At 51.6% G+C, this 27,822-nt stretch overlaps 1 protein-coding gene across 5 annotated transcripts in view; it reads right to left on the bottom strand.

The window, feature by feature from the left end:
* Positions 1-17,308: 17,308 nt before the first annotated feature.
* MAP2K3 (mitogen-activated protein kinase kinase 3) overlaps positions 17,309-27,822 on the bottom strand; it is a 31,833-nt gene continuing 21,319 nt past the window's right edge. For all 5 annotated transcript variants that reach the window (XM_003912471.3, XM_009189899.4, XM_031657004.1 and 2 more), the window contains 3 exons: positions 20,605-20,744; positions 19,004-19,049; positions 17,309-18,393 (listed from right to left, as the gene is read on the bottom strand). In XM_003912471.3, coding sequence (XP_003912520.1) covers positions 18,310-18,393; positions 19,004-19,049; positions 20,605-20,744 — 270 coding nt within the window. In that variant the 3' untranslated portion in view covers positions 17,309-18,309. The remainder of the gene's footprint in view (positions 18,394-19,003; positions 19,050-20,604; positions 20,745-27,822) is intronic.

Genomic DNA, 27,822 nt, shown 5'->3' with positions numbered 1-27,822 from the left:
AGGAGTTCGAGACCAGCCTGGCCAAAATGGTGAAACCCCATCTCTACTAAAAATACAAAAATTAGCCGGGTATGGTTGTGGGCGCCTGTAATCCCAGCTACTCGGGAGGCTGAGGCAGGAGAGTCGCTTGAACCCGGGAGGCGGAGGTTGCAGTGAGCCGAGATCGCACCATTGCACTCCAGCATGGGGGACAAGAGCGAGACGTCATCTCAAAAAAAATTAATTAATAAAATAAAATAAAATAAAATAACATGATTGGTAGGGTCTCAATTTTGTGTAAAAAAGTATACACCTGTGTTAGTCAGGACAGATTAAGACAAGCTGTGGTAACAAAACCCCTCAATTTTGATGGCTTAAGCAAACTAACGTTCATTTCCTCATCATGTCCCAGTCTAAGATAAATTGGGTAATGTCTAAGGCAGCTCTACTCCACACAGTGACGCTGGCATCCAAGCAGCATCCATCCTGCAGTTCCACCCTCTCAACATGTGACTTCCACGGTTACTGCCAACAAGAGAGGAGGATGTGAGAAGTCCCAACTCTTAACTGTCTCTACTGTGGTTGGCACAGGTCCCCGCTGCATCTGCCATCTGCCAGGACGAGTCATGTGACCTCAACTCAACAGGCAGGGAGGCTAGGAAAGGAAGGAGACCATGGATATGTAGCGAGTGCTGGTTGTCTCTGCTGTAATATTTCCTTACAGTCACCGGATACCTCTTGCTCCCTTTTTCCTATACAGAGAACACACCCCTCTTCCCTAAGGGGCAAAAACCTGTGCCACCCAGCACTGCCTCCAGCTGAGGGTGATGTGCAGGTCTATGTCTGTGAGGGTCCTCTTGTCCAGGGCCTTCTGAACTAAAATGACTGGTTACCTACCCTTCTCCACACTCCCCAGTACACTCTGGTGGATACCACGGGCATCCTTCCCACCTACAGCCTGTGCAGACATGTCAAGATTCATAGTGAGTTTGAGAGCCCGCCGGGCACACTGTCGGGAGCCCCTACCTTGAGGATGAGGATGGGCCTTTCATCAGGCCCTGATGCTTCTCAGGGGAGAAACTCCCTGTCCAGTGTCTTCCAGGGCCCCTCATTCTGCCTTTTGGGGTGTTCTCTTTCTGCCTGTTTCCTTTTTCTTCTTGTCCCTATCTGGGGTGAGATTTCCCACGTTCTCAGTTCACTTCCTGTCTCCTAGAAGGGCAAAGGTCCTAATGTCATTTAATCTCTTTTTAAGTTTCAAGTCATCAAAGGCTTTTGTAAGCCAGGCATGGGATTTCCCTGGAATCACATTCCCTTTAAACATCTCGTAGGACTCTGACCTAGTTTCCTCAAGTCTGTTCTATGTGCCTTATAGGGATGATGGGGGATCAAGGCTCCCTCTACCTTAGATGCCACTGTGTCTTTGGAGATCACCACAGCAGTAGAAGAAAAAGAGGGAGGAGGCACACCGGGTCTTAATTGCTTCCAACTGGAAGTAACAGTCATTGCTGAGACTGGGAGGACTTGCTACACGCCCCACTCATGGGTGATTACAAGGGGTTCATAGAAAGGTCAGAGGGGCTGGAAGAGTGCAGGCCCCATGAACTCTCCGTGCTAATAAATTAAAACTCCGTTCCAGGGCAGGGCCCGCACTGAGATCTGACTGAGAGTAGGTGGGGTATGGTGGCTCACAGCTGTAATCCCAGAACTTTGGGAGGCCAAGGTGGCCAGATTGCTTGAGCTCAGGAGTTCGAGACCAGTATGGCAAAACAAAACCTTGTCTCTACAGAAAACACAAAAATTAACTGGGCATGGTGGCACACACCTGTAATCCCAGCTATTTGGGAGGCTGACGCAGGAGGATCACTTGAGCCCAGGAGGTCAAGGCTGCAGTGAGCTGTGATCATGCCACTGCATTTAAGCCTGGGCAACAGAGTGAGACACTGTCAAAAAAAAAAAAAAAAAAAAGAATTGGGTGAGAGTAGAATCCAAAATGGACAGAACAGAGACAACAAGAACCACAAACTAGAAATGAAAGAAAGAAAGAGCAAGAGAGGGCGGGAGGGAGGAAGGGAGAAAAGGTCTAGGTAGAAAGGAAAGGGGGTATAAAATACAAGATCCTATTTTTTAGCACTTCACAAAAACAACAGAAGAGGAAACTAAAGAGCCGTAAAGTTAGAAAAGTGACTCTGACCCACCCTCTTCTTCAGAGTTTAGAAAACTCATTTCATTAAAAAATGAGCAACACAAAATGACTGTGGTTAAACCCCATACAAATTATTGTAAGAAAAATGAGAATGATGAACAATGTCCCCACAGATAAGGAAGGCATTCCAGAAACACATGCCCCAAAGTACATGCCCCAAAGTGTAGAAACTCATTTAAAAATGAGCCAACAGAAATTAAGAAAGTAACCAAAGTTATAAAAGAATAACAAAAGTTGGAAGACTTCAGGAAAGATGTGCTAGAACTGAATAAATAATTAGAAATAAAAGAAAAACTCGGCCGGGCGCGGTGGCTCAAGCCTGTAATCCCAGCACTTTGGGAGGCCGAGACGGGCGGATCACGAGGTCAGGAGATCGAGACCATCCTGGCTAACCCGGTGAAACCCCGTCTCTACTAAAAAATACAAAAAACTAGCCGGGCGAGGTGGCGGGCGCCTGTAGTCCCAGCTACTCGGGAGGCTGAGGCAGGAGAATGGCGCAAACCCGGGAGGCGGAGCTTGCAGTGAGCCGAGATCTGGCCACTGCACTCCAGCCTGGGCGACAGAGCGAGACTACGTCTCAAAAAAAAAAAAAAAGAAAAACTCTATTTCAGAATGACGACTAAACTAGAAGGAACACAAGAACAGATGAACACAAAGAAGATAAAATGGTGAACATTTCTAAAAGAAAAAAAAATGGAAGACAAAGAACTAGGATTGAGAGAAAGTGACTATGTAGACGACAGGCAAACGATCTAACATATGTATAATAGTAGCTGCTGAAAAAGCAAACCGAAGCTAAAGAATCAAAGAAAGACCAAACACTACAATTTAAAAACACTTTCCTTAGATAAATACAAACTTGAAACAACACTGTGTACCTTAAAAAAGTGAGCCGGCATATCCAACAGAGAATCGTATTCTATGACATATTCTATGGATGCCATTAAGAATCTGGGAAAAGATCAAGTCACTCTTAGACAAGATGGCATGACAAGAAGAAAACAGAGAAAGAAAAAGATTAAGTCACTTATCAGGAAAATCAGATTGTCATCAGACTTACCTACAACAATACTTGATGCCAGAAGACAAGGGACTAGTATGGTCACATTATTAAAGGGGTAAAGTATGATCCAAGAAAGATATGTCTCCAGCCAAACTGATGTTCAAGTATAAGGGCCATAAACAATTATCAACATGCAAAAACTCCAAGAATATTATTCCTGGGAGCACTTCCTGAGGACCCTATCAGAAAACTAGCATCAGGCACCCAAAGTGACTAGAGAAACATAAACATAAGGGTTGGTGGTGAGTATTCAACATACACAGCATATACTTATACAATTAGGAGCAAACAATGGTTGTAAGGAAAAAAGTACAGCTGTTACAGTATGATTATGAGATATTTGAGTGAAAATGGGAAGAGCATATGAAAAGTAGAATAAGCTTGTTGACTGCCTTATAGTTAATAACTAGAAGTAAAAGGATATTAATTCAAATCAGGTGCTGTGGGAGAGAAAAGAAAGGGAAGAGGACACTAGCAAATTTCAATATTATTCTTAATAGGAAACCAACAGACCAAAAAAAGGAGCCTGAAAGCATTATACACAGATATTAGTATAAAGGTAATCATTTCTGCAAAAATATGACCCTTCCTAAGTACCAAAAAAAAAAAAAAAAAACCAATGAGAGATAGAGAAAAATAAAAGCCACACTGAAAAACAATTTGTTGAAAAGACTTACATAAATATCAATGTAACATAAAACAATATGACAGAACTGAGGTTAAACATACTGATTATATGGTCTTAATTCACCTATTAGGAGAAAAAAAGATTTCTATATTGGCCAACAAAACAAAATTTAAACCTGTGCTTTAAAATTTCTCTGGAGGCTGAGATAGACCCTCACCCCTGTAATCCCAACACTTTGGGGGACCAAGACAGGAGGATTGATTGAACCCAGGAGTTTGAGACCAGCCTGGGCAACATAGGAAAACCCTATCTCAAAAAAAAAAAAAAAAATTAGCTCAGTTCAATGGTGCACACCTGTGGTCCCAGCTACTCAGGAGGCACAGGAGGGATTGCTTGAATCCAGGCAGTTGAGGCTGCAGTAAGCTATGATCACACCACTATACTCCAGCCTGGGTGACAGAGCAGGACCTTGTCTCAAATAAAAAATAAATAAAATAAGATAAAATAAAATCTCTCTGGAGTGATGGCCAGAACATATTGTCTAGTGAAAAGTGTGACGTAGGGAAGTAACTCTAATATGCTACCATTTATCTAATACAGAGGCAGGATACACACTTACATGAACCATCTTATACTGAAAATGGAAAAGGAAGGGCGTTCTAATCACCTGAAGCAGCATAACAAACTACCTTTCGGGTAGGTCTGAACAATCATTTTATTACGTAAATGATTATTTGGATCTGGAATTCAGGCAGGGCTGGCTGGGTGGTTTACTTTCCCATGCGGCGTTGATAGAGATCACTCATTGACATTCAGTTGGAGAATGGGCTGATCTGGAGGCTCCATGATGGCTTCACTCACACAGCAGTGTTTGGTAGGACCTCTGGAAGGCTGGGTTCAGCAGGTGGACCCAGTGCCTACACATGGCCTCTCCAAAAAGGGGTCTTGGAGTGACTGGACTTCACGCGGTGGCTCAGGCGGTTCCAAGCATGAATGCCCCAGGTGAGCTGGGTGGAGGCACTAAGGCATTTTACAACCCACCTCAGAAGTCTCTGAGCATCACTTCTGCCACACTGTTAGCTGAAGCAGTTACAAGTCCTTCAGATACAAGCAGAGGGACGTGGAACACATCTCTTTTTCTTTTTTTTTTTTCTTTTTTTTTTTTTTTTTTGAGACGGAGTCTGGCTCTGTCACCCAGGCTGGAGTACAGTGGCGGGATCTCAGCTCACTGCAAACTCCGCCTCCCGGGTTCCCGCCATTCTCCTGCCTCAGCCTCCCGAGTAGCTGGGACTACAGGCACCCGCCACCTCACCCGGCTAGTTTTTTGTATTTTTTTTTTAGTAGAGACGGGGTTTCACCGTGTTAGCCAGGATGGTCTCGATCTCCTGACCTCGTGATCCACCCGTCTCGGCCTCCCAAAGTGCTGGGATTACAGGCTTGAGCCACCGCGCCCGGCTGGAACACATCTCTTAACGGGATGAATATCCAAGGATTTGTGGCCATGTTTTACAAATGCCATGAAGGATAAACTGTATATTGTGTATAATGCTTACATATGGGGAAGAGTGGAGACAGGGTGGGACAGACAGGGATAGAAGTTAGGCTTCTCTGAATATAATTCATTCCGTAGATTTGATTTTAGAAACACGTAAGTATGTTATATAATTATAAAAGTTTTACAAATTCCCTAAACATTGAAAGCAAAAGGAAACAAATGAACCTCTGTATACATGTTTTTTGTTCTGCTTGTTTGTTTGTTTGTTTTGAGATGGAGTCTTGCTCTCTCACCCAGGCTGGCGTGCAGCGGCACCATCTTGGCTCACTGCAACCTCCACCTCCTGGGTTCAAGCAATTCTTCTGCTTGTCTCCCGAGTAGCTGGGACTACAGGTGCGAGCCACCACACCGGGCTGATTTTTGTATTTTTGGTAGAGACGGGGGTGTCACCATTTTGGCCAAGCTGGTCTCGAACTCTTGACCTCGTGATCCATCTGCCTTGGTCTTCCAAAGTGCTGGGATTACAGGCATGAGCCACTGTGCCCAGCCTGTGTATACATGTTTTACTACCACATTGAGAAGAAGTATTCCAAGGAACTTCAAAATACCATAAATTGACTATACATTTCTAGTGCAATATGCCCTGAAAACAAAAAGAAAAAATCATTTTAAACTGTTTCAATCATCGCATTATGCTGATGATGGTGCTGGTATTATTCTGATATCATTGTGTGTGTACAGTGGCTTCATGCAAATGGTTTTCTTACTCTATTAATGTGTGTCATTGAGAACCAGATTCTTTCCTAGAGAAAATGAATATAAATAAATGATAGAAGTTAAGTGAAAGCCCTGAGGGCCTACATTTGAATTATGAATCATTATGAATTAATGGTGTAGAAATACTGACCACAGGCTGGGCACAGTGGCTTAAGCCTGTAATCCCAACATTTTGAGAGGCCGAGGTGGGCAGATCACTTGAGGTCAGGAATTCAAGACCAGCCAGGCCAACATGGTAAAACTCCGTCTCTACTAACAAAACAAAAATTAGCCAGATGTAGTAGCACACACCCGTAATCCCAGCTACTCAGGAGGTTGAGGCAAGAGAATCATTGGAACCCAGGAGGCAGAGGTCGCGGTAAGTGGAGATAGCGCCACTGCACTCCAGCCTGGACAACAGTGGGAGACTGTCTCAAAAAAAGAAGAGGAAGAGGAAGAAGAGGAAGAAGAGGAAGAGGAGGAGGAGGAGGAAGTATTGACCAGGGCAGCACTGTGCACTTCTGGTACCCAAGTTGTGGGTTTTTAAAATTTTATTTTCCTTTTTTTATGTTTTGTTTTACATGCTATTTTGACAAAGGTTGTGGTTTCTAAACACCATTTCTCACTAAAAGAAACTAGGGCTCCTAGGAGAAATGGCTGACTCCAGGTCTAGAGCAGTGAATGCACACAATAAACCTGCAGCTCCTTGCTAAACCAGAGAGCAAGTACGTTCTCAAAGACCACTGGGGTCATGTCCAAAGTACTCAAGAGCCAGCTTGAAAGATGGGACAATTTGAACTTCAATAAGGGCAATTAATGCAATCAATTAAAACACATAAAATGTCTTTGAACTCACCAGTTTGTACTTATTTTTTTATCCCTACTTGATCACCACTGGAAGAACAATTTAATTTAAAAAACTGTTAGAGGAACCAGATCAAGCATATATCAGTTTGTAAACTGTACCACCAAGTAGCCAAATAGCAGAAGTTTGGTAGATGGGAAGTTTCTCTCTATAGAAACACTTCAGCAAATACATGAAGGAATGATAGACTATCACCATTACGCAACCACTAATTAGTTTTAAATTTATTTGCAACCACTAATAAATTAATGAGTCCAGGCAATGAGCATCAGCAGCTGCTAATACCACAAAGAGAGGATAGAACACTGCCTCCCAACAGAAGAGCACAGAGCTCTGCACCAAGTGCTCTTGCCAAAAAAAAAAAAAAGTCCAACCTGATCTGGTCAAGTCACTAGACCAGCTATGGATTTACCGGAAATGCAGACTATGGGAAACTCTACAATCTAACAACCCAGTTTCTTCAACAAATACATTATAAGAAAACAGGGAGGGGCAACCACTAAATGAAAGACACGGAGGCAAACCATCAGCCAGTCGAGAGGCGGGGTCTTATTCAGATACCAAATGAAACCATTCTTTTGCTAATTCTATTATTTATGAGACAATTGGAAATTTGAACCGAGACTGGACGGTTGCTGATATTAAGGGATGGTTGTTACTTGTGCAAATGTGAAAGACTGTTATTGCCATTTTTTAGGATCCTAATCATCCAGAGCTATGCTCTGAAATATTTGTGAATTAAATTATACTGTGTCTGGGATGAATGGAACGAATGTTCAGATAATTTGGGAGGGGAAGTAGCTGAGGGTAGAGATGAGACAGGACTGTGTGCGGGCATCACTGCTGCAGCTGGTGGTGGCTTCCTGAAGGTTCCTTATGTGACTCTTTGTTTCTGTGTATGTTTGAACCTTTCATAATAAAAGACTTGTGTATGTAAATTTTCACACAATAAAAAATTTATATTTAGGAAAAAGGCTAGAAGGATACAAATCAAAATGCTAGCAGACAGGATTATAGGTAAAATTACTTTTTAAATTGCTTAATATCTTCAACAGTACTTTGAAAATCTGGGAAAGAGATGAAACCAAACTATCCCACCCTTCTGCAAGCAAGGTTTTGCCTGTGCACTGCGGGTGGTCGGATACATTGGCACCACTGGATCAGGCAGACATTTGGCTGTGCCAACCACGGCCCTTACAGGCAAATGCACTTCTCCTACCCGATTTCGCTTCTGGGAATCATGCCCGAGGAAATCATCTCAAATCTGAAATGCCAACAAAGCTGCCTGCGCAAGCTGTCCAGGTCGGGGCTATTTACTGGAGTGGACGCTGGAGTCAGAGGCCGCGTCCAGGGCAGGGAGTGTCTAGGGGAAGCCACGGAAAACGGTAACCACGGGGTAGAAGGCCGCAGACGACGCTGGGGCGCCAGGGATGCGCATCTGCACATATGACACATTCGTTTTGCAAACACGTGTGGAAAATGGACGGAAGCCAGTTATCAGCCTCCCGGGACACCTCGCTAGTATTTAAAATGGAAACGCCCCTAACCCCTCCTGAGGGAACCTGGCGTTCTCAAACGGCCCCGGAAGTTCCCAGGAGGCCTAGGGTCCCTCACCCCACTGCTGCCATGTTCCGTGTCGTTACACTCGCGACCTAGCTTTGTCGTTTGCAACTTGTCCCTGATCGCCTGGAGGGTTCCGTCTACACTCGCTCCTTTTCCCCACCTCTGACGCCCCTCCCAGGCTGCTGCCTGTGTCCACTTTCCCTGAAGATGGAAGAAGGTCGGGTTTCCCTGGGAGGGTCCTCATAGGACCTGCCTGGCCACTCCTTGCCCCAGGACGCCCTGGGCCGGCCACCTCCAGAAACATCTTCCTGCATCCCCGGCAAGAGCTGCCTTTCCACACCCACAGAATCCTCTGCATATTTTCTTACATGAAGACCATTCTTCCTAAAAGAATCTTGTCCCCGCTTTAAAGTTTGTGCTCCCTCCCTGCGGACGGAATGACAACCCGCACCTCTATTCCCCTCCCGCAGCGGTGGACCCAACTGTTCCGGTGAAGGCTGGCTCCCTTAAAAAAAAAAAAAAAAAAAAAAGACTACATTTCCCAGACTCCTTTGCGGCCACGGTTGGCCATGTGACCCAATACTGCCAACGGGGTCAGAGCGGCGCGGGGCGCCTCTCCTGTAGGTGCGCTGGAGGAACTGGACGAACTCACACCCCGAAGGGCAGAAGAGCGATGGAACCCAGCTCGCAGTCCCTCCGTGAACCACTGACTGTTACAGGAGCGAATAATCGTCTTCGAGATGGAGTCTCGCTGTGTCGCCCAGGCTGGAGTGCAGTGGCGCGATCTCGGCTTACTGCAACCTCCCCCTCCGGGTTCAAGCAGTTCTTCCTGCCTCAGCCTCCCGAGTAGCTGGAATTACAGGCGCCTGCCACCACGCCTGGCTAATTTTTGTAATTTTTAGTAGAGACGGGGTTTCGTAATGTTAGCCAGGCTGGTCTCGAACTCCTGACCTCAGGCGATCCGCGTGCCTCGGCCTCCCAAAGTGCTAGGATTACAGGCGTGAAACACTGCGCTCGGCTGGTTTCGTTTTTTAATAAGTAACCAAACCTGCATTCTAGCCAATAAACTCATTCTATTAAAACCTGCCTATAGTGCCCAGGGGCAGCAGGTTGTCTCGTGTCAGGTTCTCCCAGAAGCTGAGTCTGAGAGGAGGATTCAGGTGCAAATGTTTCCCTAGGGAGTTTCTCCCAGCAGAAACCAGCGAGGGAGCCAGGGGAAAAGAAGGAGAAGACAAGAAAGGGTTTCTTCATTTTCCATCCTCGCCATGGCCCGAGCCCAAGGGAGCTCTGCAGCACAAATTATGCCTCTGAGTTTGTCCTGCCTTAAGGCAAGGGGCTGGGCTTCCCTGCTGCATACTTCTCTGAAGCAGGTTTGAGATGCAAGGGTTAGCAACACAGCACAGAGCAGGCAGGGAGCTGGCTTCTCCCAGTAAGGAGGTCTGCAGGCTCCGGTGGAGGCACCAACATTACTCTATGCCCAGGAGTCCCAGACTCTTCGCAGCAGCCTTCCAGGCCCTCTGTGATTTCCACACCTGTCAACCTCCGCCACCCACCTCGGCCCACCTCCTCACACCTTGACCCAACAAAATGAATGACTGACAGCCCCACAAACACTTCCCCAGGACCTTCAACTGGGAGTGCAATACCCCCACCCCACCAGCCTTTGTCCCCAGGACCTCCAGCCAGCACACTAACACCCAGGCCTTCATCCTCTGCCTTCTGGAGATTTCTGGCAGACACCACAAGACCTGGGATAGGACTGCTTAGCAAAGTATGCTGGCATTTGCCCAGAGAGGGTGTCAGGTCCCAGCACACGGGGCTGAGAACGTGGAGAATCAGAGAGGTGCAGTGACTTGCCCAGGGCCACACAGCTAACAGGAGGGAGCAGCTGAGATGATGAGGAAAGGAGAAAGCAGTGCCACAGAGAAGTCTAAAGGTGAGAGAGAAGCTGGGGGAGGTAGACCTCAGACTCTGTGGGGAAGCACCAGCAGTGATGTGGAGGGCGTGGTCCAGTGGGGCAGCAAGGGTCCCTGCAATATCAGGTGTCATTTGCTGAGCACTTTGTGGTCAGCTCCTGTACTCCCCACCATGATTCTCAGAGGCGCTGTCTCCTTGGCTTCTCCCAGTACACTCTCAGACACTGAGAAGCTTTGGACTCAAGTAAATCCTAGGAAATACCATAGGGAAGTGGAGAAGTGAGACAGCGAAGAGCCAACTAAGGCTGTTGTCATCTACAGAGCTATTGCTGGGTGCAACTGGAGCTCCATCCCCTGGAGATGGCACAGGAGATACACTTCCAGGTCTCCTCTCTCGGCTGGACGGATGCTCGTGAGGAACACCAGCCTCAGCTGGCTGGCTTTGCACTCACACAAGCAGCTTTGACCCCTCAGCTCCACTTCACAGCAACCAAACCATGAGGGATGTGCTGACTCACTGAAAGTCATCCACAGACAGAAGGGACCAAGTGGCCCCCAAGAGGGGGTCTGGGCACCTGGCCAGGCTCTGCCCTAGCTCCAATCAGGGCTCCAGGACCCGAAGATGGCAGGTCTGTGCCTGCCTGCAAGCACAGCTTGTGAAATCTCACAGTCCCAGGACAGATGCCTCCAGCCTCCTAGCCCAAGGTCTAAGGACAAGCCCAGCTCTGCCATGGATGTGTATCCTGAGGGACCCCACGGGGACAGATCGTAGTTGAAGGCGACCGTAGGAAGCAGAATAAACTTGGGTTTGGCCCAAGAGGAGGCAGTGGAGGCAGGGACCAGAGGGACAGCACTATTCATGGAGTGCCTACTGTGTGCCAGCCTGTTCCATGCTGCAGGGTTCTGTTGAAACCACCCACAATCTGGCCGGGCGCCGTGGCTCAAGCCTGTAATCCCAGCACTTTGGGAGGCAGAGAAGGGCGGATCACGAGGTCAGGAGATCTAGACCATCCTGGCTAACACGGTGAAACCCCGTCTCTACTAAAAAAAATACAAAAACTAGCCAGGCGAGGTGGCGGGCGCCTGTAGTCCCAGCTACTCGGGAGGCTGAGGCAGGAGAATGGCGTAAACCCAGGAGGCGGAGCTTGCAGTGAGCTGAGATCCGGCCACTGCACTCCAGCCTGGGCGACAGAGCGAGACTCCGTCTCAAGAAAAAAAAAAAAAAAAAAGAAACCACCCACAATCCTGCAAGATCCTGCCCCAATCTGCAGATGAGGAAACTGAGTCTCTGAGAGGTGCAGTGACATCTTCAAGGTCATACAACCTGGGGTGAGAGTGTCAAGTTCAAGGTTATCTGACCCAAGGGCTGGGGACAGTGGGAGCTGAAGAGGCACGGAGTAGCGCTTTGAGGGCTAACAGGCGTGATCTTGCTGCCGCTGTTGTTCTTAATACAATTAGATGACATCTCTCCCCGGCTCACAGCCCTCCAGTGACTTTTGCCCTGAATATGAAGTTCAGTCTCCCTGCCACGCCCTGCAGGGCCCATGCCATCTGTCCTTCAACCCCTTGGTCTCTTGGGTGGCACGAAATCCCTGCCTGCCCCAGGGGCTTTTAAATGCAAATATAAAAACTTTAATTAATGAAATGTAATCATTTAATGGTAATTAAGCTTAACTAGTTTAAATGACTTTCCTAATTAACTTAGATAGAGTTCACTGCTTCTCCTTAGGGAGTGATCATGGGGTGATGCTGGAAGAATGGGGGTAGCACGGCTTTCCACGAGGGTGAGTGCCTCCTCCCCTGCCTGACGCCCTGGCTGAGCAGGCCCAGGTCTGTCTGAGCCCTGCTACAGCTACGGTTCTAGAACACAACGTGGCACATAGGAGGTGCTCAGATAACGCGTGCCATGGGCCAAGCCCTGTGGAGAATATCTCAGATAAGGCCCTGCTGTCAAGTTCATGCTGTGCCTCCTTTTCCTTGGATGTCGTGGGAATAGGGAGCCATGGAGGGTTTGGGAGGCAGACAAAGAAAGAATTTCCTAGGCTAGTGCCCAGAGCAACTCCCCCATCCCCAACCAGAGCTCGCAGCTGCCGCTGCCTCCCCAGGCCTCCCCAAGTCCCCAATAAGGCTGGCCCAGAACAAGAATAGAGCAGCCCACGGCTTCTGTGAGGACAGAGTGGGTGGCTGCAGCTAAACCTGGCTTGGCAGGTGGCTCCCTGGGGCGGGGCAGAGCCTCAGCTTGGGGTAGGGACTAGGGGCAGGACACTTGGGTTTCTGGGCTTCCCTGGCTCTGCCTCACTCTCTGGTGGCCTCAGGAGGGAGTCAGAGCCTCACTGAGCCTCTGTAACCTCCAGGAGAAGCTGGCTGCCCTGGGTGTGAAGACACACAAGCTCTGATAAACATAGTACAGCCAATGTATATATAGACCCTCCCACCTGGTTTCCAAAAGGATTTGCAACAGCTTTCACAAAAGGCGAAGAAATGAGCATTGAGAGTGAGCCAGGGTTTACACATGGGCCCCTCACGTCACAGGCCTGGGGAACTAGAACAGGGACAAGAAGATGGAGTCCAGATCCCTCCAGGAATCGTGTCTGTATGTGAGTGAGCTCCCCATCAGGGCGGGTATGCAAGCAGAGGCCGGCAGGCCTTGGTGGGGGTGTGGTCGAGGGGATTGGTGCATCAGGGAGAGGTGCGGTCAGATGTCAAGCCCCTGTTGGAAGATGAGGTGACTGGTCCTGCCTGCCCACCATGGCCCCTGCCCACCAGGAAACCAGGATGAGATAATGCTGGTGTTGGGGGCCTGTATTCATCTGTTTCATTGTTGCTATAACAAAATACCACAAACTGGATGATTTCTTCTTTTTTCTTTTTTTCAATGGAGACAGGGTCTCAATCTGTCAGCCAGGCTGGTGTGCAGTGGCAATCACCGCTCAATGCAGCCTCGATCTCCTGGGCTCAAGCAATCCTTCCACTTCAGCTCCTGCAGTAGCTGGGACTGCAGACAGCCACCACCATACCTGGCTTTTTTGTAAGGATGGGGTGTTACTATGTTGCCCCAGCTGGTCTTGAGCTCCTGGCCTCAAGCGATCCTCCCGCCTTGGCCTCCCAAAGTGCTGGGATTACAAGTGTGAGCCATGTGCCCAGCCCAGACTGGGTACTTTCTAAACAACAGAAATTTCTCAGGGTTCTGGAGGCTGGGAAGTCAAGATCCAGGCCGGCATCTAACAAGGACTTCCTGCTGTGTCCTCCCATGGCAGAAGGAAGGCGGAAAGGCAAGAGAGTGCTGGAAGCAGCCGGGGAGGGCAAAACGCCCTTTTATTACAACCAACCGCCTGGGTAACTAACCCACTGGGAGATGGCTGGCGGTTTTCATCCATTCGGCAGGGCGGACCCCCAGGACCTAATCCCGCTGTGAAGCCCCACCTCCCAACACAGCAGCTTGGGGGACACATTCCATCCTGCTGGCCCCTGACCATTCCCTGGGGGAAGAGGGACTTGACCACTGTTTCGGGGCTGCTGGAGCCTGAGCCGCCAGATGGGCAGCACGGGCCTCCTTGGGACCTGCCGTCAGAAGCAGAGCTCGGCTCTGAGGGAGGGCATGGGAGCGGGAGCGAAGCCCGGACGACGCTAACCCCCGGCATGAGTGCTGCCTGCTGTCTGGCCTGAAGCTCCTGCCTTCCCTTCTCTGAGGTGCAGAGTCCTCAGCCAGCACAAGGCGTGAATCGGCTCGCTTCTAGACAGCCTTCCCAGGGCGGACCCCTGGAATAAACAGAACGGCAACACTGCCCCCAGACCACCTCCCGCCCAGCCCTGCTGCCTGCTGTCTGCGCTGAGCCTTGAGGCAGCCTTCCTGCACCTGCCTTGTCTGCTGTGAGCAAGGCCGGCTCCTCCTGGTCTTGCGGGGGAGGCGGTCAGCGGAGCAAGAATGAAAATAAATAAATGTGAAGAAAGTGCGGCAGGACAAGGGTGGTCAGGGAGGCATCTGAGCAGACCTCTGAGCGGGAGCACATCCGGGGAAGAGCGTTGCGGGCGGATAACAAGACGGCCCGTGCAGAGGCCCTGCGCCGCCAAGCTCGGGGTGAAGCGCAGGGAGCCTGGCTCAGGGTACCGGGGAGGCGGGGGCGGGCGCCCAGGGTGGGGCACTGTGGACCATGAGGAGGCCCCCACCGAAGACGGGAGCTGCAGCAGGGATCTGGAGGAGAGGCTTCCCGCCCTGGCCTCTAGAAGGGAATTCGCCAAATCCTCCCTCCACAGCCTCGCTGCTCCGGAGCAGGCCTGTCTGCTGCGTTTTCTTTTTCTTTTTTTTTTTTTTTTTTTTTTGAGGAGTGTCACTCTGCCACCCAGGCTGGAGTGTAGCAGTGCGATCTCAGCTCACTGCAACCTCTGCCTCCCAGGTTCAAGCGATTCTCCTGCCTCAGCCTCCCAAATAGCTTGGATTACAGACGTGCGCCGCCACGCCCGTCTAATTTTTGTATTTTTTTTAAAGTAGAGACGCAGTTTCACCATCTTGGCCAGGCTGGTCTCGAACTCCCGACCTCAGGTGATCCACCTACCTTGGCCTCCCAAAGTGCTGGATTACAGGCGTGAGCCAACACGCCCGGCCTGTCTGCTGCATTTTTAATGCTGCCTGATGAGGAGGCTCTCACGGCTGTAATTGAACAGAAAGTCCACATGCCTCTGCCATCTCCGGGTCCAGAGACTCATTAATCCCGGGCCTGGAAGAGGCGCCTGCCCGGACCCTGCTGCCTGACAGGAAATGCGGGCGTCCGGCCTCGGGGGAGGGGGGGCCCGGCCGCTCCCCATCCCCATTCCCCTACTTCAGGGCCAGGGAACAGGGGAGAGGGGCCCTGCCGCTTGAGACCTCCACGGAGGCCCTGGGTAGTATAAACTGTCAAGGGCCTGGGCTTCGTAAATGTTAGTGAACTGCACACTGGCTTCCCCACTCTGATGGCTGGACACGCTCTGTAAAAGCCAAAGTGTCCCATAAATGGCAAGGGAACTGGAAACGACTGGGGCTGCAGTCGTGCGTGGAGGCGCCTGCTCTCTGTGAAGGGCTGTAGGCATCCAGCCAGGCCTGCGAGCCGCGAGCTGCGCGGTGAGCTGCTGGGCGCTGGGCAACCTCAGGGGCGCGCATGGTAAATCGCTAGGCTTTGGGTCTGCTGCTCTCTGCAGGCTGCAGAGTCCCCAGAAGCCCCGAGGGCCGGGCCGGGAGGTGCACACGGGTAGGACAGCTACGGAGGCCGAGAACTGGGCTGACGCGTGGCAAGCCCGCGGCCTCCAGCCGCGCCGAGGACACACGAGGACGCGGACCGGCGCTCGGGGCCGGGCGGGGCTCCAGGGCACGCTGTTGAAGCCGAGCTCTATCGCCCCCTGGCGGCTACAGGAGACGGAACCTGGGGCCGCGCCCCACCAAGGGATTCATTCCCTTCCTCCCCACTTCCCTCCCTCCCTCATTCATTCTTTCATGTGTTCATTCAGCAGAAGCCGAGCGCTCCCTCGGTGTCGGCAGCATTCTCAGTGCTGACGACACAACAGTGACAAATCAGGTCTCGGCCTGGATAACCCAGGCTAATGAGCTAGACTGGCTGGGCCTGGTGGGTGGAGGCTATTTGAGCCAGGGTGGTCCTGGAAGACGTCGCTGAGGAGGTGACATGGGAGACCCGGATGGGATTGTGGGGAGCCAGTCACAGGAAGACGGGGGAGGGGGTGTTCTACGCAGAGTGGACAGTCAGTGCAAAGGTCCTGGGGTGAGAACAAGTCTTCACGATTGAAGGATGGAGGGAGGGAGACAACAGCTCCCAGGAATTATTAGCCCCTGTGCCAGGGAAGGGTTAGAGGGCAGAGACCTGACCCAGACTGGGACTGGAGGACAGGAGGAGTGCGGCAGGACAAGGGTGAGACAGACCCCATGGGGACCCTCCTCCTGGGAACACACCCTAAGCTTCCTCAGAGGACCACAGAGGCCCTGCTCTCAGACCTTGAGCCGTAGTGCGCTGAGTCCCTCATGCCTGCCCTGACCTGAGCCGTCACACCCACCCTCCTGGCGTGGGGATGAATCCGACTCCTTCCCAGCTGGTAAGAGCCAGTCCTGGGACTTTGGGGTAACCTGGGCACAGTGTGCTGAGCTCCTGGAGTCCCTGGGTCCTGACTGGTCCCCATGAGGGGGTGAACCTGAGACTGATGAACAGCCAAGGTGGACGCAAGTCCTTCAGGCCATCAGCTGAACTTCGAACCCAACGGTACCTGCAGCTGAGCACACCCTGCTTTACGTGAGCAAATTCGCTGCTGCCCCGGCCATGCTGCCAGTGTCACAGGGCCGGACTGCAAGGGCGCCTTCATCAGGCTGCCCCCACTCCCCTCGGAGCCTTCTGCGGAGCCCACCGCCTATCCCCAAGCCTGTTTTTCTCTTATAAGCTGTGTGGCTTTGGGCAAGTGATGTCAGCTCTCTGGGTCTGTTTTCCCATCTGTAAACTGGAGGTCACGTAACCTCCATGAGGTCACCGTGTCCAGCCCAGGCACAGTGTCCGGGGTGCTCGCCACTCTGTGCACCTGGCTGTCATCACTACTCCAGGACAGTGGGATGGGTGGCCGCCACCAGCGGGCTGGGCCTGTGTGTTCGCTGCTCTGTCCAGCGTCAGTACAGGGCCTGGTGCCTGGATGATCACAGGATGTTACCTCGTCACAGCCCTCTGGGGGCCTCTGTGTCCTCAGATGTAGAAGGGCCTGATGGGTTGGCAACCCTCCTTCCCCTAAGCACAGAGGCAAGGGTCCCTCGAGGGGCCACAACCTTCCCCAAGTAAGAGGGGGGCTCGCAGGTGTCATATGGAGTCTCACACAACCTTTAATCCTTTTCTTTTTTTTTTTTTAATTAAAACAGCAACCAGGTAACTGCCCCAACCTATCAGGGAAAGGACCTAGGATGGGCAGTCGTTTTTTCAAAAAAATATATTTTCTTTTTTTAAAAACAACACCAAAGCAAACCCATAGCCCCCGCTGAGCCAGTCCTCAGGGAGAGTGGGCGGGAAGGCTCCCCCTGCACGTCTCTGAGCAGAGATCTTGGGCCCCTCCCACTGGACCCCAGCCTGAGCAGAGGGCGAGGCTGATACCCTAGGGGGTGGGGGAGAAGCGATCAGATCCAAACCATGCAAGAAAAACAAGCCAAACCCATAAAGCAAAAGAAAAAATCAACAGAGGATAAATTAAAAAAAAACGAAAAGGTGAATGACACCGATTAGGGTGGCAGGCAGGACTGGGTGACCCAGTGTGCCCCGCAGAGGCCCCGTTCGCCAGTGCCAGCGGAAGGCCTTGGGCGGCTCATGGCATCTCCCTCATGGGAGTCTTGGGGGATTCACACAGCTCATCCCCTCTTGTGTACCCCGCACCAAAGCCGGGATAGAGGTGTGGCCACCCTGGGCCAAAGTGTGCAAAGTCCATTCAGTCAAGAGATTAAAAAAATGTACAACTTGGGTGGCATCCAGGCTGGGCAAGGCAGTGGCCCATTCACCCAGGCACCAGCAGCCTGCTGTGCAAGGGGCAGCAGCATCCACAGGGGGCATCCAGGCCCCCTCAGTCCAGGATCTCAGCAGCTGGAGACGGGTCCTTGGAGCAGCAGGGAGAGGCACTGGTGGGGCCGACAAGGGCCTGGCTGGCAGCCCCGATGGTCTGCTTCTTTGGCACTTGGGACAAATGGCTCGCTGCAGAGTCAGGTGGGAGCAGGCCCTTCGGTTCCTCCCAGGTGCCCTGGGCCAGGATGGCAGTAGCTTATGGTGTGGGTGAGCACTGCCCCCGCAGATGGGGCTATGGGGCTCTGGAGGGCCGGAGTGGGGTCCGAGGCCCAGCCCCTATGAGTCTTCGCCCAGGATCTCCTTCACGAAGGCAGCGATGTCTGTCTTCTTGGTTTTGTGCAAGGTGAAGAAGGGGTGCTCCTGGGGGTGACAGAAGGCACAGTCACCATGGAGGGGGTAGCAGGAGGGGGAGGTGGCCACTCCTCCCCAACCAGCTCCAGCCCAAGTGTTCCTCCTGACTGGCAAAATCCTACTCATCCTTCTAGGACCTCCACCCCCAGGAGGCCCTCCATGACAGTCACGATGGCATTTGTGGCTCCTCCTCAGCTCTCTTGTGGTCACTCTCCAGCCACACTGACCTCCCTTTTCCCCGACACGTCAGGCCTCTGCCCATGCTGGACCTTCTGCTTGGGACAGCCTCTCCGTCAGCAGATAACCCTTATTCATCCTTCCAGGCTCAGTTCAAATGGTACCTCCTCCATGAAGCCTTCCCTGATGCCACCCTTGGCCCCTCTGCCCCATTCTGTCACACACTGCCTGTGTATCCTTCCCAGGGCCTGGCATGCAGGAAGGAGGGAGGAGGGAGCCAGGTATGCAGGAGCAAACAAATGACCGAGCACCTAAAGGAGTGAACACAGGGCCAGCCGGAGGAGCTACCCATCTGTGTGCAGGACGTAGCCCTCTGCCCAGAGCCCCACCCAGCCCCAGCCAGCCCTGAAGAGCAAGGCAGGCACCTCCCGCCCATACTCACCATCAGCTCCAGGTAGCTCATACGCTCTGCGGGGTTCTTCCTCAGGCTAGGAGAGAAGAGTGCAGCTGTGGCCAGGCTGGCAGGGAGGAAGGAAGCCCAGCCCCGAGGGCCAGCCAAGCCACTCTGGGATTGCCCCAGGCCTGGCAGCAGGGGACATGTGCACCCAGGGAAGAAGGGACAGGAGTGTCCAGGGCTTCTCCCAGGGTGGAGGGGCATTCATAGGGGCAAACTAGAGACTCGCAGCAAGTTTCTCTGGCTCTGGGGGTCCTGGTTTTCTTGTCTCCATAGTGACTTAGGAATTTCCATATCAACACCAAAATGGGACTGCAATGTTCTGCCTAACAAGCATACACTTGGTATCCTCGGTCAGGAGAGAAAACTCCTTATCATGGGTTCTGGGAGAGGTTAGTCCCCAGTTAAAGGGGTCAGACTGCCCAGGGACACTGCTGGGCTCCTCTGTTGCTGATTATGGTCAACAACAAAAGTGCTGGGACCATGGGTGTGAGCCACCGCACCCGGCCGCTTCTTCCTTACCCATTTCTCACTCTGTTTAATTATGGTCAGAGAAGTTGGTCTGTATGACTTTGCCTTCTTCCTTATTCCCTCTGTAACCTCAAACATGATTTTTTTTTTTTTTTTTTAAGAGAGAATCTCGCTCTGTCGCCCATGCTGGAGTGCAGTCGCATGATCTTGGCTCAGGCTCACTGCAACCTCTGGCTCCTGGGTTCAAGCGATTCTCGTGCTTCAGCCTCCTGAGTAGCTGGGATTACAGGCGTACGCCACCATGCCTGGCTAATTTTTCTATTTTTAGTAGAGACAGGGTTTCCCCATGTTGATCAGGCTGGTCTCCAACTCCTGACCTTGTAATCCGCCCGCCTCAGCCTCCCAAAGTGCTGGGATTACAGGCGTGAGCCACCGCGCCCGGCCTCTCAAACATGATTTTTATAAGGCTCCTGTGGGGCATTCTTTCATTTGGTACAAAGTTCTAGACATCAATAAAAGCAAACTTGTTTTTTGTGTTCAAATCTTCCATACACTTTGTTCTCTTTTCAGTCTGTCTGATTTGTCCACTTCTGGAAGAACTATATTAAAATCTCCCGGCCGGGCGCGGTGGCTCAAGCCTGTAATCCCAGCACTTTGGGAGGCCGAGACGGGCGGATCACGAGGTCAGGAGATCGAGACCATCCTGGCTAACACGGTGAAACCCTGTCTCTACTAAAAACTACAAAAAACTAGCCGGGCGAGGTGGCGGGCGCCTGTAGTCCCAGCTACTCGGGAGGCTGAGGCAGGAGAATGGCATAAACCCGGGAGGCGGAGCTTGCAGTGAGCTGAGATCCGGCCACTGCACTCCAGCCTGGGCGACAGAGCGAGACTCCGTCTCAAAAAAAAAAAAAAAAAAAAAAAAAAAAAAAAAAATCTCCCACCGGGACCATCGTTTTGTCAAATGCGCCTCATGCTCCAGCTGTTTCTGCCTTACATATTTCGATGCCATGTCATCTGGGGGTTTATTTGCTAAAACAAAAAGGAACAGGGCCCAGGAAGGTGCAGGGATCTGGCCAGGGAGGGGCAGTGACAGGTGCTCAGCAGCACCCAAGACTCACCACTGAGCAGTGAAGTCCACAAACTCGGGGGAGAAACGGTCGGCTGGGAGCTGGGGGGACGGCTCCTCCACCACCTGCTTCAGCTGCTGGAACGGGGTCCCCCAGGACTCGTAAGGGAACCGTAGGATGGCCATCTCAATCTGCAGCGGTGACAGGGGGGGTCAGAGGCCCTGGCCCCAGATACACCCACGCTCTGCACCCAGGAGCCAGGGTTGGGGGCTCCCACCCATCCTGGTCCCAGAGCCAGGCCTCAAAGCTGCACAGCTCATCTCCCTATCACAGCCCAGCAGGACAAAGGCAAGAAAGCTCTTAGCTCCTCCCACCCAGCCAGCAGGACCCAGCTCAGGAAGCAGATCCGTCCAATGCCAGGACTGGTGGGACCATCACTGGGTTTTCAGACAACCTGAATTCTGAAGATTTTACAAAACAATGCAGGTTCCAGCTGCTCTGGAAAAATCTGAGGAGGTGGCAACCTCGGGCCGCAGCCTCATGAGCCAGGTGGGCAGGTCCCAGGTGGTCACAGCCATTCCCCGCCCTAACATCTGACCATCTCAGACTTCAGCATCTGCTGTCATTTATTTGGGCTGCTGTTTTCACAGAGGAGGCACACGGGAAATGCTACACACACACACACACACACACACACACACACACACACACACGGCTGTCCCCAAGGCCACAGACAGACTGTGAGACCATAAGGTTGCTTCGCCTCTGCACCCGTGAGCCTGCAGCCTCATCTTCTGCAGGGCCCCGGCAGTTTCCCTCCTAGACAAGTGGCCTGTGTGGCCACATGTGCCCTGCTGGATCCGGATTTCCTGTGGGTGACATCGGGCCGGTGGGTCTCTGTACTCGCTCCAAGCTCCCAGCCCTGTGTCCTCCCTGTGGTTGGCAAGAAGTCATCATGGAAGGGACGGACTAGCTAGGACTAGTCTGGGCTCCAGTCATGACGACTGGATGGAAAAAACAAGTCATGTCAGCCCTGGTTCCAGCCTGGAAGAACAGAGAATTCCGAGGCTCCAGCACAAGGGCCCTCACTGATGGCCGTCCTCACCATGATGAACGGAAGAGACCTCAGCACAAACGCTTGGCGCTGGCAACTGGAGCCTGGACAGGACCCTAAGGACTGTGCTGAGAACGTGCCTCCCATCAAGCTAGAGGCTCTTTCCAGCTCGGACACAAACATACCCACACAGGCAGGGCCCACTGTGTGTGTGTGCATGTGTACACGTGTGTTCACAGGACAAAACCATACCGATTTGGGGGGCTTTTCTCTTAGAATTTTCACTGACTGCAATATGTAAAGCAAGGACCCCACATGAGCTGCAGGAGAAGGGCCAGTGGCCATGAGAGTTATAATTAGAAAACCAGAAGTGTCCAAATCCTCAACCTCGTACTCCTTTATTTTTTCTAAAGAGCTCAAAAATACCTGGGCACGGTGGCTCACGACTGTAATCCCAGCACTTTGGGAGGCAGAGGCAGGCAAATCACAAGGTCAGGAGTTCGAGACCAGCCTGGCCAACATGGTGAAACCCCGTCTCTACTAAAAATACAAAAAATTAGCCGGGCATAGTGGAGGGCACCTGTAATCTCAGCCACTCCGGAGGCTGAGGCAGGAGAATAGCTTGAACCTGGGATGTGGAGGTTGCAGTGAGCCAAGATCACTCCACTGCACTCCAGCCTGGGCGACAGAACAAGACTCCATCTCAAAAAAAGCTCAAAAAATGAAAAACAACAAAAATAGCCTCCGGGCACAAAGATGTGCCATATGGTGTTATCTGCCAGGAAATGTTTAGAAGCAGCCTGAATGTCCAGCACCGGGGGGGGGGCCCCACTGTGGGGGTGGAGACCCAGCCAGGATCATAGTCACACCCCTGTGACTCCCCAGCGACAACACTAACAGGCCAGCACCCAGTCAGCACTCGCTCCTGGCCAAGGGCCATCCCTGGCATGACCCCTGTCTGTTCTGGGTGATTCCCACTGGCATCCTGAGGCGTGTGCAGTGAGTGGGAAAAAGCCAATGCCAAGAGAGCGCTGGGGCCCTTGCAGGATGGGGTGAGGCCGAGACCAGGGTCCCACCCAGGGTGACTCTCCCGACTCTGTTTCACCAGTCACTTCCCCAGGATGGCCAAGAATTTCAAATGGAAGGAAAACATCAGGAACAAGGGAAACATCCCTCATCAGCAGACAGGGTGAGTGAATGGTGGCAGATGCTTATGGAGTCTTTGGAAGAGATACACACAGGAGTCTATTACAATTTAGAGAAATTGGCCAGGTGCGGTGGCTCACACCTGTAATCCAAGCACTTTGGGAGGCCGAGGCGGGCAGATCACATGAGGTCGGGGGTTCGAGACCAGCCTGACCAACATGGAGAAACCCCGTCTCTACTAAAAATACAAAATTAGCCAGATGTGGTGGCGCATGCCTGTAATCCCAGCTACTTAGGAGGCTGAGTGAGGCAGGAGAATCACTTGAATCTGGGAAGCAGAGGTTGTGGTGAGCCGAGATTGCACCATTGCACCCCAGCCTGGGCAACAAGAGCAAAACTACGTCTGAGAAAAAAAAAAACAGAGAGAGAGAAAAATATGAACAATATGTAATGCTATAAAATAAAAATAAAAAAGCTTTTTAGAAAGAAGCATTACGAGGCTGGGCGCAGTGGCTCACACCTGTAATCCCAGCACTTCGGGAGGCTAAGGTGGGTGGATCAGAATCAGGAGTTTGAGACTCGCCTGGCCAACATGGTGAAACCCCATCTCTACTAAAAATACAAAAATTAGCCGGGCATAGTGGCACACGCCTGTAGTCCCAGCTACTCGGGAGCCTGAGGCAGGAGAATAACTTGAACCTGGGAGGCGGAGGTTGCAGTAAGCCAAGATCACACCACTGCACTCCAGTGTGGGCAACAGAGCGAGACTCTGTTTCAATAACAACAAAAAAGAGAAGCATTACATATTGTTCATATTTCTCTAAATTATAATAAAATGTATTTTATATAAATATATATAATAAAAATATTATATATATAATATAATGCACAACATTGGCATTGAAATGGGGTAAGAGGTGTCTCTAGGTAGCTAACTACAGTCATTTTCCCCTTACTTTGCCTCTGTATTTTTGTGTTAGGTTTCCACTACTTTTGTAACTTGTGGGAGAAAAACCTAACCCGTGCCCAAAGAGGCCACCTTCACCTCCACCTCCCTGTGTGCGCCTGCTGATCCTCCATCAAGCCGGGAGCATTCCCTGTCCTTGAACCTAAGCTGGCCTGTGACTTGCTGACCAAACAAGGAGGCAGAAGTGATGCTGTGCCAGTTCTAGGCCTAGCACTTCAGGAGACTTCCTTTTGGATGCCAGTCATCACGAAAGAACTCCAACTCTGCTGACACTGCCATGCTCTGAAGCCCAGGGAGCAGGCCAAGGTGAGTAAGTCACATGGAGAGGCCAGGCAGAGGAGGCCCATGTTTGTGAGGTCGTGTTGGGACTTTCAGCCCAGCCCAGCCCAGCCCAGCCCAGCCATGACCCCAGCCAGTGCCAGGTACAGCAGAAGAGCCATCCAGCTGAGCCCAGCCACAATGGTGGAAACATGAGAAATAAGAAACTGCCATTGGTTTGGGTCAGTAGGTTCTGGGGTGGTTTGCTATGCAATATTTGACAACTGAAATATGAAATATACACTTAGCACACACTTGTCCAAGTTCCATCAGCTACATCAGAAGGCCACTAGCCATGGTGGGCCCAATAATGATGATGGACAGATGGAAGGGAGACAGAGAGGTGGGGAAGGGACATAAGGGTGTGTGTATGTGTGAGGTGGTCATGAGCGGGGTCTCTAATATCCAACCAGTTCTGTGCAGTCTAAATACAGCAAGAACTTGTCCTTTGCATCTAACCTAGGACTTGGAAAACTATTATTGCAGATACAGCACCTGCCTTCAGGCTGAATATTCCTCTCCACCTCAAAAAAAAAAAGTTTAATTGAAAAATTACATGTCGCCAATTAATGAAAATTGAAGGTATGGCCCAGTCCCACCTCTCTGACAAAATTATTTCGACTTTGAGTCTTTCCCAGTCACTGTCTACAGATACACTGTTTATAAAGTTACAGCCACAGGCCAGGCGCAGTGGCTCAAGGCTGGGCGTGGTGACTCATGCCTGTAATCCCAACACTTCGGGAGGCCGAAGTGGGTGGATCACCTGAGGTCAGGAGTCGGAGACCAGCCTGGCCAACATGGCGAAACCCTGTCTCTACTAAAAATACAAAAATTAGCTGGGCGTGGTGGCAGGCACCTGTAATCCCAGCTATTCGAGAGGCTGAGGCAAGAGAATTGCTTGAACCTGGGAGGCGGAGGTTGCAGTGAGCTGAGATTGCGCCATTGCACTCTAGCCTGGTCAACAGAGTGAGACTCCCTCAAAAAATAAAAAAATAATAAAAAAAAGGCCAGGCGTAGTGGCTCATGCCTGTAATCCTAACACTTTGGGAGGCAGAGGCAAGCAGATAACCTGAGGTCAGGAGTTTGAGACCAGCCTGGCCCACATGGCGAAACCCCATCTCTTCTAAAAATACAAAAATTTGCCAGGTGTGGTGGCTTACGCCTATAATCCCAGCTACTGGGAAGGCTGAGGCAGGAGAATTGCCTGAACTTGAGAGGTGGAGGTTGCAATGAGCTGAGATCGTGCCATTGCACTCCAGGCTGGGCGACAGAGTGAGACTCTGTCTCAAAAAAAAAAAAAAAAAAAAAAAAAAGCAGGGCATGGTGGCACAAGCCTGTAATCCCAGTTACTTGGGAGGCTGAGACAAGAGAATCACTTGAACCTAGGAGGCAGAGGTTGCAGTGAGCCGAGATTGTCCCACTGCACTCCAGCCTGGGCAACAAAGTGAGACTCCATCTCAAACAAATAAAAATAAAAAATAAATAAAGTTCCAACCACATGATGATAATAACGATGGTAGCAGCAACACCAATAAAACCCACAACACCCGCGTCAACTCTCTACCCACCAGACACTTCTCTTACCTCGCTCCCAACCCTCCCTCCCTCTCCTCTGACCCGGCCACCCAGGCACACAGCAGGCACAGCCCCACCTCAGGGCCTTTGCACCTGCACCCCCTGGTCTACCCTGCCCTCAGGTCAGCAGGGTGCCCTCTTTGCAGAGGCCTCCACATCTGCAACAGTGGCCTTCCACCTGTCCCCAGGGCCACCCCCACCTGCCCCACTCTTCTCCACCCCTGTGGCATCAACAGAAATTTATTTGGTCTTTGTTCCTGGCACAGAGCTCCTAAAACCCTTGGAATTTCCTGAGTGACAGGAGTGGTTTTGTTATCCACAAGGAGCTTGAGTTTATGCTAATAAGGTGACTCAGGGTAAGGCCCCTAGACAGCCTCAGGACCGGGCTGCTGCCCAGAAAACCTAGCTGATTATACAGGGTGGGAACTCTCAGCATCACCCGCCAACTGACACTGAGAGGAGGGGGCTGCAGACTGTGCTCTATAAAAACTTTCAGTGGGTGCGGTAGCTTGTGCCTATAATCCCAGCACTTTGGGAGGCCGAGGTGGGCAGATTGCTTGAGCCCAGGATTTCAAGACCAGCCTGGGCAACATAGTGAGACTCCTCTACAAAACATTTAAAAAATTAGCTGGGCGTGGGGGCACACACCTGTAGTTCCAGCTACCTGGGAGACTGAGGTGGGGGGATGGCTTGAGCCTGGGAGTTCAAGGCTGCAGTGAGCTGCGATCGCACCACTGCACTCCAGCCTGAGCAACAGAGTGAGACTCTCTCTCAAAAATAACTTCTCCATGTGAGGCCGGGCGCGGTGGCTCATGCCTGTAATCCCAGCACTTTGGGAGGCTGAGGAAGGCAGATCACTTGAGGTCAGGAGTTCGAGACCAGCCTGGCCAACATGGCAAAACCCCACCTTCACTAAAAATACAAAAATTAGCTGGGCATGGTGGTGCCTGTGATCCCAGCGACTCGGGAGGTTGAGGCACAAGAATTACTTGAACCCAGGAGGCAGAGGTTACAGTGAGCTGAGACTGTGCCACTGCACTCCAGCCTCGGCAACAGAGTGAGACTCTGTGTCAAAAACAACAATAAAACTCCATGAGCTTGAGGAGCCTGTAGGTTGGGCAAGCACAGGGAGGTACCAGGAGGGTGCCAGGCCCTGAGAGGGCATGGCAGCTCTGCACCCCATACTCACACCCCTCCCCCCATGAGTCTCTTCCACCTGGCTGGTCCTGAGTTATATCCTTTCTGATAAACCAGTAAACACAAGTAAAGTGTTTTCCTGAGTTTTGTGAGCCATTATCAAACCTTAGGAGAGGGTCGTGGGAAACCCCAATTTGTAGCGGGTCAGTCCAGTAGTATGGGAGACCCGCTACTTCCAACCGGTGTGTGATGTTGGGGGCAGTCTGGTGGGAGAGAGCCCTTAACATGTGAGGTCTGTGCGAACTCCAGGTAGCATGAGAACCGAACAGAACTGCAGGACACTGGGCGGGTGTCTGGAGAATCTGAGAATGGGTTGTAGTGTTGGAAAACACCCCGCTACTGCTTCTCACCACATCTTACTGATTTCCTCCGACGGCCTCATCCCCAACACCAAATAGTCAAAGGGACTGGGGACAAGCAGGAATGTCCTGGGCCAGGCTTCCCTGGGCAGGGAAGGAGCTGATGCCCAGAAAACTCCACTGGTCCCAAGCCACGCAGCTGGCCAAGGCCACCGGCCTGAGCCCTACCTGCTGACGGCATCGTCCTTCCACGCATCTCCTGCACAACTTCCTAGCCCTGGCTGGGGACACACCCTGGTGGTCTTCCCATCCTTCCAATCCACTATGCACATGGGAGTCAGAGCAGGCTCACCCACACCTTGACCTGAGCCCCAACACGGAAGGCACGGGGTTTTGCCAGGCAATTCCAGAAGCAAGGGCTCTGGGCCCATCCCTACACCTGGACTTCTGCCGCATCTGCTCTCACCCTACCCAAGCCAGGGATGCTTTTGGCCTCCGCAGGCCCAGGATTGAGAGTCCACCCACCCTTCCTACCACTCCACAGCAAGGTACCAGCACACCACTGGCAACAAACCTTCTGCTATGAAATATTTTTGAAAAGATCTTCACCATCTTGCTTTTGCATGATTTACATACCAGGAACTCACATAATTTGGGATTGGCTGTGATTTCTCAACAAGCACCAAGAACTCCAGAGAAAGCCCTGTGGCCAC

This window comes from Papio anubis, chromosome 17 (assembly GCF_008728515.1).
Source record: "Papio anubis isolate 15944 chromosome 17, Panubis1.0, whole genome shotgun sequence".
Lineage (NCBI taxonomy): Eukaryota > Metazoa > Chordata > Mammalia > Primates > Cercopithecidae > Papio > Papio anubis.
Note: the sequence above shows the minus strand (reverse complement) of the source record. Positions and strands in the feature narration are given on the sequence as shown.